The following is a 14,059-nucleotide window of genomic DNA, read 5'->3' as shown; positions in this document are numbered from 1 at the left end:
TCCCCAGATGAACTAGCCAGTCTCTTCATGAGAGAAATTTCCACACCAAGGAGAAACTGCTGGGAATAAAATTCAAATTGAAGAGGATAGGGACCATAGAGGAAAAATTAAGAGTGTCCAGGTGACAGTCAGGGAGGGACAGAGCCAGATATATCAACAAGTAAGCTGCTGTCTTTTGAACACCACATTGTTGACAATAGAAGACTAAACTAGAGAGCTGAGAAATTAGGAAGATGGTCCTAACCCAGGCCTCTCCTGTAGAAGTTCAGGAAAAAGTAGTTTTACTTAAAATTGAGCAACAGAAAAGTATCAAGCTTTAATGACATAGAAAATTAAAAGTTAAAGTAACATAGAAAGAAAAAAGAGACTACCTGTTAGAATATCCCGCCATTGTACATGAAAGCACAGTAGAAAAATACACTCACAAAACTGATGAAAATGAGAACTTACTGTTCCAAACAAGCTAAAATACAGGAAGAAAATGATGCAAGACATGAAAGAACAATAGAATCAGAAGTAGAAAAATCCAGAAATGAGATGGTAGAAGTTAGGAAAGAATTTTTTTAAATTTAATTTTATTTTTTCAGTGTTCCAAGATGCATTGTTAATGCACCACACCCAGTGCTCCATGCAATACGTACCCTCCTTAATACCCTCCACCAGGCTTACCTAACCCCCCACCTCCACCCCTCTGAAATCCTCAGTTTGTTTCTCAGAGTCCACAGTCTCTCATGGTTCGTCTCCCACTCTGATTTCCCCCAATTCACTTTTCCTTTCCTTCTCCTAATGTCCTCCATGTTTTTCCTTAAGCTCCATAAGTAATTGAAACCATATGATAATTGAGTCTCTCTGCTTGACTTACTTCACTCAGCATAATCTCCTCCAGTCTTGTCCATGTCAATATAAAAGTTGGGTATTCGTCCTTTCTGATGGAGGTATAATATTCCATTGTATATATGGACCATATCCTCTATAAACAACTCCTCAAACTCAACACTCAAAAAACAGATAATCATGTCAAAAAATGACCAGAGGATATGAACAGACACTTCTCCAAAGAAGACATACAAATAGCTAACAGACGCATGAAAAAATGTTCATCATCATTAGCCATCAGGGAGATTCAAATTAAAACCACATTGAGATATTACCTTACACCAGTTAGAATGGCCAAAATTAAGAAGACAGTAAACAACAAGTGTTGGAGAGGATGTGGAGAAAGGGGAACCCTCTTACACTTTTGGTGGGAATGCAAGTTGATGCAGCCACTTTGGAAAACAGTGTAGAGATTCCTTAAGAAATTAAAAATAGGGTGCCTGGGTGGCTCAGTTGGTTAAGCAACTGCCTTCAGCTCAGGTCATGATCTCAGAGTCCTGGGATCAAGTCCCACATCAGACTCCCAGCTCCACAGGGTGTCTGCTTCTGCCTCTGACCTTCTCCCCTTTCATGCTCTCTCTCACTGTCTCTCTCTCAAATAAATAAAATCTTAAAAAAAAAAATTAAAAATAGGGCAACCCTATGACCCTGCAATTGCACTGCTGGGTATTTACCCCAAAGATACAGATGTAGTGAAAAGAAGGGCCATCTGTACCCCAGTGTTCATAGCAGCAATGGCCACGGTCACCAAACTGTGGAAAGAGGCAAGATGTCTTCAACAGACGAATGGATAAAGAATTTAAAATGATTTCAGAATTGAAGACAAACCCAGGAGAAACACAAAGTAAATAAGATACTCCTTTATTTTTTTTTAAAGATTTATTTCTTTACTTTAGAGGGAGAGCATGGGTGCATACAAACACATGAGCAGGGCGAGGGGCAAAGGGAGAGGGAGAGAAGCAGACTCCCTACTGAGTGCGGAGCCTGATATGGGGCTCAACCTCAGGACCCCAAGATCATGACCTGAGCTGAAACCAAGAGTCAGATATTTAACAGATTAAGCCACCCAGGTGCCCCGATTCTCCTTTAGTAATAGAATATGAAAAAGGAAATTATTAAAAGTCACAAAGAAATGAAGGTCACTTTCCCCTATTCTTTATGGTAAGTACAGTTAAAAATCCTGGATTATATGTAGTGCAAACATGAGAAAACTCTAAAAGGTAGAAAGAAGGCAGTCTGGCTAGAGACCTCAGGACCCAAGGAATGAGGTAACAGCAAATTCCAGGGTTTTCTTTTTGTCTCATGTATCTCAGATTTGTGGTTGGAAAAAGCAGCAATCTGGAAATACCAGTAGGCACAAGCCAAAAAAGCTCCAAGAACAAGCCCACCTGTTCTCTCTAGCAAAAAAGGACTAGGAAAGGGGCAGCTTAGCAAGACAGAAAACTTTTAGACATAAATAACTGCTCTACTACCGCCAAACACTATAGAAAGAACTGTGGCCTTGCCCTCATTGCTGTCAGCAAAGTCCGAGTATAGAGTCCAGATTTTCATTTTTGCCAGGATCTGGTGAGGTGCTCCAGCCACTCTCCAGCTGCCAGTGTTAGAAAAGTCTGATTAGGGAGCTGGGACTTTCTCAGCAATCTAGTGTTAATGTAACCTAGTTAATGTTTAGCCTTTTGGCTTTTGTTTTTGCCTGTTATTTGCCAACAGTCTTAATCTCTGAAAGCCAGTTAGGGAACTGGGACTTTCTTCTCCACTAGGCAGGAATGAGGCCTCCCCACCCCTGTGATATCAATGGAGTCCCTGTAGGGAGCCTGGATTTTACCCCACCTGGCAGTAACAGCTAGAATGAGTTGGCCTTCCCCCTTCCCTGCTGGGGTGTCAGAGGAGGCCTGCTATAACAGTAGATTTAAATTAGATCCAGTCTCATGCCATGATACCCAAAATGTTCAGATTTCAATTGAAGATCATTTCTCATGTGAGGAACTGGGAAAAATCTCAACTTGAGTGAAAAAAAAGGCAGTTGAGATGCTGACAGCAAGATGACATAGATATTAGAATTATCTGACAAGATTTTAAAGCAGCCATTATAAAAATGCCTCAGTGTGCAATTATAGACCTACTAAAATGAACAATGGAGCCTCATTAAAGAAATAGAAGATATAAGGAAGAATCAGATGGAAATTTTAGAACTGAAAAATACAGTAACCAAAACAAATATGTCACTGGATAGGGTCAACAGCAGAATGGAGAGGACAGAGGAAAGAATCAGTGAACTTAAAGATAGAGCAATAAAATATGAATTCCTCAATCTGAACCAGAGATAAAATAGAATACTTAAAAAAAATGACAGAACTTCAGAGATCTGGGGACCATAACAAAAAATTTTAACATTTCTGTCACTGGAGGAGTCCTGGAAGGAGAGGAGCAAGAGAGAGTATCTGAAAAAATATTTGAAGAAATAATGGCTGAGAATTGCCCAAATTTGGCAGAAGACATGCATGTATGTGCAAGAAGTTGGGTGACCTCCAGCAATCCTTGGCTCCCACAGGGGTTCACAATCCACTGGTTTTGTCTCCGTCTTGCTCTCATTTTCCTGCTCAGCCACCATATTTCTTTTCATTCTTCAAATTTCTACCACATTTTCTCCTGTTTTCATTCTCAGCTATTGGCCTTGCTTCCTGTTTCTATTTTGAAGGGGAGCAGTTTTCTGAAGAGGACTTCCACAAACTCCCACCACCATAAATAGCTGTTACCTATATCTGTGCTCATTTATCCTGCCTTCTGTTTCTGTGCATCAGCACTGTCCAGTGGCACACTTTCATGTCACTAGCCACGTGTGGTCACTGAGCTTGAAATGTGGCTAATGTGACCAGGGAGCTGAACTTTAAAATTTCAATTCTTAGTCCTCATCGTACTTGATCTTACACCAACATCCCTCCCTCCTTTTCTTTTCTTTTCTTTTTTTAAAGATTTATTCATTCATTTGAGAGAGAGCATGCACATACTTGAGTGCACACTTAAGTGCGGTGAGGGAGGAGTGGCAGGAGGGAGAGAAACCCCAAGCCAACTCTCTGCTGAGTGCAGAGCCTGATGCAGGACTTGATCCCAGGAACCTGAGATCATGTCCTGAGCTGAAATCAAGAGGTGGATGCTCAACAGACTGAACCACCAAGGCGCCCCCCTCCCTCCACTTCTAAACACTTCCTTCAGTTGGCTCCCAGGTTTCTGTATTCTCTTGATATTTGTTCCAACTACTTATTACTTTCTCAGCCTCTTTATCTGGTTCCTCTGGTTCCACTGACTTCTGAATGATGATGTGTCCCTGGGCTCAGCTCTTGGTCCTCTTCTGTGAGAGTTTATATTCGCTCTCTGGTGATCTCATGTAATATCTTGGCCTTTATGTTGATGATTCCCAGATTTATGTCTGCATCTTAGACTTTTCACCTGAACCCATATTGCCATCTCTTTATTTCACATCTCCATCTTTTGCCTGTCTAAGAAGTATCTTAAACTGTGTGCTTCCAAAACTGATCTTTCCTCCAGGCAGTACTTGCCCCAGATGTCCCTATCTCAGTTAATGATTATTTCGTACTTCTGTTTGCTAATCCCAAGGTTGGAGCCATCCTTGACTTCTTGTTTTTTCACTGGCCATATCAGTGCATAGATTAGCTATCCCTTGCTGCATAACAAATGACCACAAACCTAGCAGCTCAAGACAGTATATATTTATTACCTCATAGTTTCTGCTGGTCAGGAGTCTGGGCATGTCTTAACTGGGTGTTCTTCAGTCAGGGTGTCACCTGGCCTGTGTTCTCATCTAGAGGTTCAACTGGGGAAGAGTCCACTTCCAAGCTCACTAGAGTTTTTGGCAGAATCCATTTCCTTGCAGTTGTAGGACTGAGGGCCCCAACTTCTTGCTGGCTGTCAAGTAGAGGTTGCCCTTAACTCCTGAAGGCTGCCCACATTTCCTTACCACTTTGACTTCCCTAGTGTGGCTGCTTGCTTCATTAGGTCACCAGAAGAGTCTCTCTCTAGACTGAGTCTCCTGGCAGGACAGATGTCATGGAAATGACATCTCATCATCTTTGCCATGTTCTCTTGGATTAGAAGCAAGTCATAGACCCTGCTCACACTTGAGGGGAGGGTATTATACATGGGTATGAATACCCAGAAGCGGAGATCATGGGAATCGCCACCCCGGTGGCTGTCTGCTACAGAATGTCAGCAGGTCTTGGAGGTCTTGTTAGCTTGACCTTTAAAAAAATCTGTCCTCACTCTAACCACTTTTCAGTACTTCTCATGCCACCACCCTGAGAAGTAAGGTAAAATTAAAGGTGTGAAAGTGCTTGTCTCTTCGGATATTATGAGAGTCAAGTATTCTACCATTTATGTGATTTTTACCCTTGTATTTGGCATCATCTTCTCTCAAAGCAAAAAAAAATCTGGGAGTGATTTTGATCCTCCCCTTCACCTCCTCATATGCTAATGTCATCAAGCCCACATATGAATACATGTCATATTCATTCTTTTCCCTCTGCGACCAGCCTGCCATTATTGCTCACCTAGACTTCAGCAGTAGATTCCTAGCAGTCTGTGTGTTTCTATGCACCTCCCCTTTTTTAAAAAAAGATTTTATTAGAGAGAGAGAGAGAGAGAACGCACACTAGCAGGGGGAACAGGAGAGGGAGAAGCAGGCTTCCCACCAAGCAGGGAGCCAGATATGGGGCTTGATCCCAGGACCCTGGGATTATGATCTGAGCCAAAGGCAGACACTCAGCTGAGCCACTCAAGTGCCCCTCCATGCATTCCTTTTAAATCCATTTTTAAAATATCAACTGGGGTGATTTTTTTAAAGTGTGAGTTGTATCATTTACTACCTTCTTAAAACCCATCTTTGGCTTTTCCCATTGGACCTAATGGGCCTACCTGATCTGACTCCGTTCACCTTCTCAGACTCCTGCCTCCTCAACCTTCTAGCTTTACTTAACACTCTCTAGGTGTGTCCTTACTCTAAAGGTCTTTGTGCGTACCCCTCCCTTTGGTCCAGACTCTTCCTGGTGTTACACCGCAGGGCTGTTTTCTTCTTACCTGTTAGATCTCAGTTAACTGTACCACAGGAGAGCTTCCCTGATCATCCAGTTCTGGCAGGTTCTTCCTGTTCTTTTTTATCGTTCTCATTTCCTTTAGTGCAGTAGGCATCATTTTTAATGCTGTGTGTGCCCTCATTGCATTTGCTCATTTTTTGCCTTTTCCACTATATGTTTTCTGAGGTTAGAGACCTTGTTTGCTCACTCAGCTCAGAGCTCAGCTCAGAGAATGTGCACAAATAAGTGTTTATCAGGTGAATAATAGAGTAAATGATTTATTTCCTTCACACATACTTGGTCCTGGAAATATTAATGTTACCTCTTGCTTTTATGTGACTGGTATACCTCACAAGCCACATTGGTTTGCAACATTTTTTCTGCTTATACTTGATCAAAACATGATTTTTACAGCTTTACGTGTTTCATGTAAAAAATTCATATAGTTTCAAATAAATTTTTACTAACTCATGAAAAGTAAAAACACAGTGATTCCTTTTAGAGGAAGTATTTCTGGAACTGAGATTATAAGTTTTATCATCATTTATATTCTTACATAAGCATATTTCATCAGTTGAGCTTACTGTTTTTTCCACAACCCTGTTAACTCAAAACTTTTAAGTTGCAGTCCCCATTTTATGTCACCCAAGAGTCCTCTTAGACACATGATCTTGGTCTTCTGGGTTAAGATTTTCAATTGAAACTTCATCACTAAATTTCTTTCCTTTAAGCAAAAGAGTGTTTTTAAAAAAATGTCTAAAAAGAAAAAGTAAGGAGGCACCTGGGTGTCTTAGTTGGTTAAGCATTCAACTCTTTTTTTTTTTTTTAAAGATTTTATTTATTTATTTGACAGAGAGAGAGATCACAAGTAGGCAGAGAGGCAGGCAGAGAGAGAGGAGGAAGCAGGCTCCCCGCGGAGCAGAGAGCCCGATGCGGGGCTCGATCCCAGGACCCTGAGATCATGACCCGAGCCGAAGGCAGCGGCTTAACCCACTGAGCCACCCAGGCGCCCCAAGCATTCAACTCTTGATTTCAGCTTAGGTCATGATCTCAGGGTTGTGGGATCAAGCCATACCTTGGGCTGTGTGTTGAGTGTGGAGCCTGCATAAGATTCTCTCTCTCTCTCTCTCTCTCTCTCTCTCTATCCCTCTCCCTCCCTCTGCCCCTCCCCACCTCACTCAGACTCTCTCTCTCTTTAAAAAAAAAAAAAAAAAATTAAAACAAAGATTGAGCAGCAGGTAACCAAACGAGGAAGGAGTGTCACCTAATCCAGTAAACTTTAAAACAGACTCACAGGAACCATATGACTGACCCCTTTTTTGCCCCACAGAAACCATATGGCTGAGATTCTGAGAGCTCTTACACCAGTCTGGTGTTATAACACCAAATCTGGAAGATGCAAACTGAGTGGGGATCATTGTTATTTCACACTCTGAATTGAAGAGTAGAAGACATTGTTGCTGGGGAGCACTGAGTGAAAAGAGGGAAAAAACCTCTCTCTGCCCAAAAGTCAGGGCTGCTTCTAATTTGGGCTGTGCCTTGACCCAGGACACTCCAAGGAGAGCAGAGTCTGGGTGATTTATTCTAATAGACTGTATGCTACCCCATCTGAGCCCCAGCACGTCCTCAGATTTCAGAACAGTGGATAGAACATAAAATACCAGCTCTCACACTACAGCTAGGATAGAAGGGTAAAGTTTTCTTAGATATTGCAGAAAAAGAATTAAGAAATCATCCACGCTTTGCAAATGTCTGGAGAGCAATATCTAACCACAAGCACGATGAAAGAAATGACGTTGTAGTTAACGCAAATATCCTATGATGGGAAAATAAAGAGGAAGGAAACAGCATGTAAATGCTGACAGCTGATCATAGAGGAAAAATAAGAGATTGCTTCCAACTGCTTGATGCTGCACATCACCTTAATGAGAATTCGAATGAAAAAAAACAAACAGGCAAGAAAAGGATAATAATGCATTGAAATGGAAGATTATGTATCCAAGGAAACGTAAATAAATTACGTATAGCAGAAACTGGAATGAAAATCAAATCACTGACAGCTTTATAGACATTCCAACGAATACTGATTGAAATAATTAGAAAGCAAAGACACACAGAAGACAGGACATGCAATATAAAGGTAGTTGCTGTCACTGAAGAAAAGAACCGAACAAATAGGACAGATGGATTGAAATAGCACAAGAGGTTTCGGGAAAATTATATAGCTGTTCCACAACAAGACCGGATTTGATCAAGTTATTGAACTTTTAGCATAAAGAACAAATTTTTGGGTGGGAAGCCTCAGGGAGTTCTGTGCCTCCTCTGGCTGGGGTCATGGTTAATCTGCAGAGAGCCTTCACTGTGGCCTTGGATGGTCAGACACTATGATTGGAATACCAGGCCATTGTGGGTGGTGGAGCGTGTGCCCTGTGCCATTATGGTCATCATGAGACCAATCAGCAAGGAGGAGTTTGGGAGAGAGATGGCTGCAGCTCTGGAAGACACCTGTTACTGAATTCCTGAAGTTTGTCTTTGCTTATCTGCCTGTCCAAGTCTTAGAACTACTTGTTCCGTATTCTGTTACCTTGGACTGAGCTCCCAGAAGAATTTATTTAGTGCTTAGAATTTCTTTTGTTTTATTGCATCAATATTTATCTTAACTTGTGTTTGCTTCTCTGGGTTGTGAAAAGAGTCACAACCTGTTAAGTAAGATCTTTTGGCAGTTCAACTGTGCCAAGTTATTGGACCTGCCAGTGCCTTAGGGTCTCTGAAAATCTCTTGAGCTAAATTGTCATTGACTAGGAGGAGCAAAATGCATTAAGATACAGATTGAGCACCCTCCATGTCACTTGAAAGAGAGGGGGATTAAGTTATCTAGAGATTTGGGCTCCCTCTATTTCTTTCCTCTCTTTCAACTTTACAAGACAGGCCTCTGGCTTGACCATTAGGTGTATTATGTGTTTTCAGAAGCCATGCTAGTCCTCAGGAGAGCCCTTCCACAGCCAGAGGTCCATAAAAGTATTATAGTGCTACGTAGTCCATTTTGTAAAGACATTAGCCTGTTTGGATTTTAGTTATTTCTACCTAAGTAAAAATACAATATTGTGACTTTAAAAGGTATTAAGAGTGAGAGAAGGAGGGAGAAAAAGGGAGGAGGAGAGAGAATGGGAATGATAGAGTTCTTCAGGCTCCCAAACAGAAAAACAGACCACATAAAAACAGGAAAAATCAGAATGGCCTTGGGCTTCTCCATCACGGCATTCACTACCAGTATTATTTCAAGGGAGCAGCATCTGCAAAGTTCTGACGGCAAGAAAGGATGACCCAAGATATTATACCCAGCCAAGATGTGAGCAAGTGAGCAAGCAGATATTCTTAAACACCAGAGAATTTAGGGAAAGGAGCACATAGGAGCTCCTCTAGGAAATAACCACTTGGCAACAAACTCTGGCCAAGGAAGAATTAAAGACTCAAGGAGAAGTTGTGGTAAGAGGATGGTGAGGAGATTGCTTCACCCAAAAGAAAGGCCCAGTACTAAAGAAGTATGAAATCACAGTTATAGAGTGGGATGTGAGTATGCAAACCTGGACAGTGTAAAAATTATTTGACAAAAAATTGGGGAAGAAGTGGGAAGAAATGTGAGTGCTAAAGTTTTCAACTTTAAGGTGGGAAGTTAACCTCCCTGGTGGTCTAGTGGTTAGGATTCGGCGCTCTCTCAAGGTGGGAAGTTAATGGATTTTGTCCAAAATTAACTTAATTTTGTATGTAACTTAAAAACTAAAGTGAATCCAACTTCTAAATAATTTTTCATGTGTTTTTAAAAATGTGGAATATTGAAATAATACATCAAATCATAGCTGGTATTAATGTAGCATTCATATTCAGTAAATGTCACCATTTTGTTTTAGATCATGCGTAAAATCTTTAAGTCAAAAGGAAAGGTTTAGAGAATAATAATGAATACTAATGCATACACCACCTAAGTTAGGAAATAAGACATTGCCAATATAATTAAAGACTCCTGCATGTCCCACCCCAATCTCAAAGATAACCAATATCCTGATTTTTTGGTGTTTGTTCACATACGTATCTTTACACTTCTGGTATATATGAACATATATGGAATTAATAAATTAACTGTTTTTAGTCATTAAAGAAACAGTATCCTGCAGTTTGATTTTTTTAGCTTAACATTGTTTTGAGACTTATGTTGAGAAGGTGTTGTTCAGGTATATTTATTTTTCACTCTATAATTCTATTAGATAGATATACTACAATTTATTAATCCATTTTCTATTGATGGACATTTTTTGTATCCTTTTTTGCTTATTATGTTGATAATAAGACTTTCTTATATCTTCTTATTCACGTAATAATGTTTTTCATGATAAAACAAACGTGGATTATTCAGGAAAACTTAGAAAAAAATAACATTTAGAGTAGAACAGTAGCATTGGTTTCCATTTGATTTCTTTTTTCTATTAAATTATATAAAATTAACACTGTTTATTAAAAGTATCTAGAGGATGATCTCCTTTGTATAAATGTATATTGTCAATGTATTCTATTTGTATATATACATGGAAAAATGTCTAGAATGATGTTAACTTAATGTTTAATGCCACAATAGCCTAATTTTCTTGAAAATATGACTTTAAAAAAATCAGTTAGGAGTGCCTGGGTGGCCCAGTGGGTTAAGCCTCTGCCTTCCGCTCAGGTCATGGTCTCAGGGTCCTGAGATCAAGCCCCACATCGGGCTCTCTCAGCAGGGAGCCTGCTTTCCCCTCTCTCTCTCTGCCAGCCTCTCTGCCTACTTGTGATCTCTCTCTGTTGAATAAATAAAATCTTAAAAAAAAACTCAGATAAAGAAAAGGAAAAGTTAGGAATTTTCTTTTACTTAATCATCATTCCTTTTTCAGTACCTATCTTCAATTTCATATGACTAAAGAAAAGAGTAGTTACAGCAGTAAATGCCCCTTTTTGGTAACGCAACTTGCAAGTGATTTAGACTGTGTGTAGAAGAGGTTTTCAGGAAGTGTTAGAAACTTCCAGTAGCTTTGTTTTCCCTTGTCCCCAGGTTGTGCAGCCCAGCCCCCTCTTCTCAAATTCTGATTTGCCCCATAGACTCAGCTGTTAGGTTGGTTGGTTTGGAGAGGTTCCTCACGGCCATGGCATATTTAAGAAGCATCTCTAAACTGCATGATTATCACAAGTAGAAGAGCATAAGATACTCTGCTTTGTCATTTGGGTAAAAATATAATCTTTGTTTTGTAGGTATGACCTTGTTTCTAGGGAGTGGCTTACCCTGAATCGTTCGGTGAACAATGTGGTTGTCAGATACGGCCATTCTTTAGCATTATACAAGGTAAGGTGTCTCCCCTCTGTACAAGCTAGAAATTCCGGTCTTCCACACTTGCCTTATTATATTGTAATCGAAAAGCTGCATAGTGTTGGGGTTTTGTCGCTAATCTTCTTTGCTGTGGTAAAATACACATAAAATTTACTGTCTTAACCATTTTTAAGTGTACAGTTCAGTGGTATTAAAGACATCTCTAATGTATAACTATCACCACCATCCAGCTCTGTGACTCTTCATCTTGTAAAACTACACCACTGAGCCTGTGAAATAATAACTTCCCACATCCTTCCTCCCCTCCAGCCCCTGGCAACCACCATTCTCTTCTCTGTCTCTCTCATTTCAACTTCAGTTTTGGTTTTTAGGTAGGGGGAATCTTTCTGGGTTTTTTGGGGGGGGGTGTATATAATTGACTTAAGTTGTAAGTGGAAATTAAAGTTGAAACCAGTTTAACCTGAGAGATTTTAATGGATTCAAGTTGTACTGGGATATTACTGTTGTTGTACTAAATGGCTAAAAATTAATACTGTGTCAGTTAGCTTTCATGTTAATTAGGAAGTTTAGCCAAGAATAGCCACATTGCAATATAACTGAATAATCACTTTCATTTCCTTTGTGGCTTATGGGAGGATGAGGGAACTCTTCAAGTTTATTTTTCCAAGTCATTTTATACTATAAGAGATCTCCTATGAGGAAGTCCAAGAACAGTGGCGAAGTGTTGGAGATACAAGATATGATGTTTTATTTTATGTTGTTCCTTTCATTCTTTTCCCAATAATTCACTAAAAGGTGCATTTCACTAGTACTTCTTCAGCTAAGAATAACACTGAGGTTTTGAACTTCTTTTCTTTCTCGGGTTTGATGCTTTTAATGTCTTTTTTTAGAATTTTGTTTGCATTTTTTTCCCATAGGATAAAATTTACATGTATGGAGGAAAAATTGATTCAACAGGGAACGTGACCAATGAGTTGAGAGTGTTCCATATTCATAATGAGTCATGGGTGTTGTTGACCCCAAAAGCCAAGGAGCAGTATGCAGTGGTCGGGCACTCGGCACACATCGTCAAATTGAAAACCGGCCGAGTGGTCATGCTGGTCATCTTTGGTCATTGCCCTCTCTATGGATATATAAGCAATGTACAGGAATATGACTTGGGTAGGTGTATTTTTTCTAGTGGATCTTTTTGGAACGTCAAATTAAAAATCTCTACCCTTATTATGACGGTTGAACAAGATTCCACCTACCTTTGACCCTAGTTCTTTATCTAGTTAATGTGGCTGTGTTCCCAGTAAAATTCAGATTATTGCTGCTATTATGTCGTCTCTGTTCCTTGCCATCAGTTTGGTGAGGAGCCAAAGGTGACACTAAATGCTTTCGGTGTTGAAAATAAATAAATAAAAATGGTTTGGAACAACCAATATTCTGAAGAAAAAAAATTTAGACGACCCTTTAGAGATTGGTTTAATGGACCGTGGTTTCCCCTTAATGTGTAATCTTTCCGCTGGTTAAATTTTATTATATCTATTGTGGTGGTGTGGGAGCACCACCTGTAATTGATAGTTTGGTAAAGTAGGTCCATAAAGCACATCTGCGTATTGGTCACTGAGGGTCGCGGGGTATTAAGTGTTCAATTGAGGGAAATCCGAGTCTTTTAAATTTAATGTAATTATTTTCCAACATGATATAGTAGAACATCAGAACATTTAACAGATTGATGTTTGGCCACCTGGCTTTGTTGCAAGTTTTAGACGGCCTTCCTTTAAAAACAAAAAGATTAAATTTATACATATCAAGCTTCCTGAAATCTCTTATTTTAAACTAGTTGGTCATTTTAAGTATTAGAGAGGAGGATCCTGCAATGTTTGCCTTTAACTGTTTTCCTCTTCCAGCTAAGAACACGTGGAGTATATTACAAACAAACGGTGCCCTTGTCCAAGGGGGCTATGGTCATAGCAGTGTCTATGACCCTAGGACCAAGGCCCTTTATGTTCATGGGGGCTACAAGGCTTTCAGTGCCAATAAGTACCGCCTCGCAGATGATCTCTACAAATACGATGTGGACACCCAGATGTGGTGGGTGCTTTTTCTTGAGCTTTTACTCTAAGGTGTGAATTCTAGTGATTGTTGGGAAAATATTGGGCTCTATTTTTGTTCTAGGCCTAGCAGATAATTCTCTTCAGCATTGTAGATAGAGAAATTGGGAAAGAAGCAGAAGGTAATAATGTACCTAATATTTATTTTATAACATTATTCTAGAATTCTGTAGGAGATTGATTAGAAAACACTTGACATTTTTTGACTATTCTTTCAATTTTCATATCCTCAATACCTCTGTAAAATTTTTGCTCTTCAAAATCCTGAGGAGTAGATTGTTCTGCAAAGCTGTAATGTATGTGCATTGCTGTAATTAAGTAAAACATATCCATTTTTAACCTTGATGACTCAGGTGTCATCCTTGGGCTTAGTTACCGGCATCATTGCATGAAATCATCAAATAGAGGGGTTTCAGGACCTGAGTTAGAACTCTCCTCCCTCTGTTATAAATTGAACTGTATATAAAGTATGCTAATTTTAATAAATGTACAGCAAATTTGGGTTATAAAATAGTGTCATTGTATAAAGCAATGGTTTCTCTTCTTTCTTTTTGTATTTGAGACCAGCTATGGATACCCATTTACATTCTGTCGTTAAAATGTCTGTCATTTTTAGTGGCTGTGTCATTGCTGTCATGTGGGTGTAC

The 14,059-nt window shown here is 39.7% G+C and overlaps 1 protein-coding gene across 3 annotated transcripts in view; it reads left to right on the top strand.

Annotated features, from left to right (window-relative positions):
* The window catches only part of ATRN (attractin), a 150,209-nt gene that overhangs the window by 52,176 nt on the left and 83,974 nt on the right, over positions 1 to 14,059 (top strand). For all 3 annotated transcript variants that reach the window (XM_045980339.1, XM_045980341.1, XM_045980340.1), the window contains exons 7-9: positions 11,238 to 11,328; positions 12,231 to 12,474; positions 13,209 to 13,392. In XM_045980339.1, coding sequence (XP_045836295.1) covers positions 11,238 to 11,328; positions 12,231 to 12,474; positions 13,209 to 13,392 — 519 coding nt within the window. The remainder of the gene's footprint in view (positions 1 to 11,237; positions 11,329 to 12,230; positions 12,475 to 13,208; positions 13,393 to 14,059) is intronic.

Source organism: Meles meles, chromosome 16 (genome assembly GCF_922984935.1).
Source record: "Meles meles chromosome 16, mMelMel3.1 paternal haplotype, whole genome shotgun sequence".
Lineage (NCBI taxonomy): Eukaryota > Metazoa > Chordata > Mammalia > Carnivora > Mustelidae > Meles > Meles meles.
Note: the sequence above shows the minus strand (reverse complement) of the source record. Positions and strands in the feature narration are given on the sequence as shown.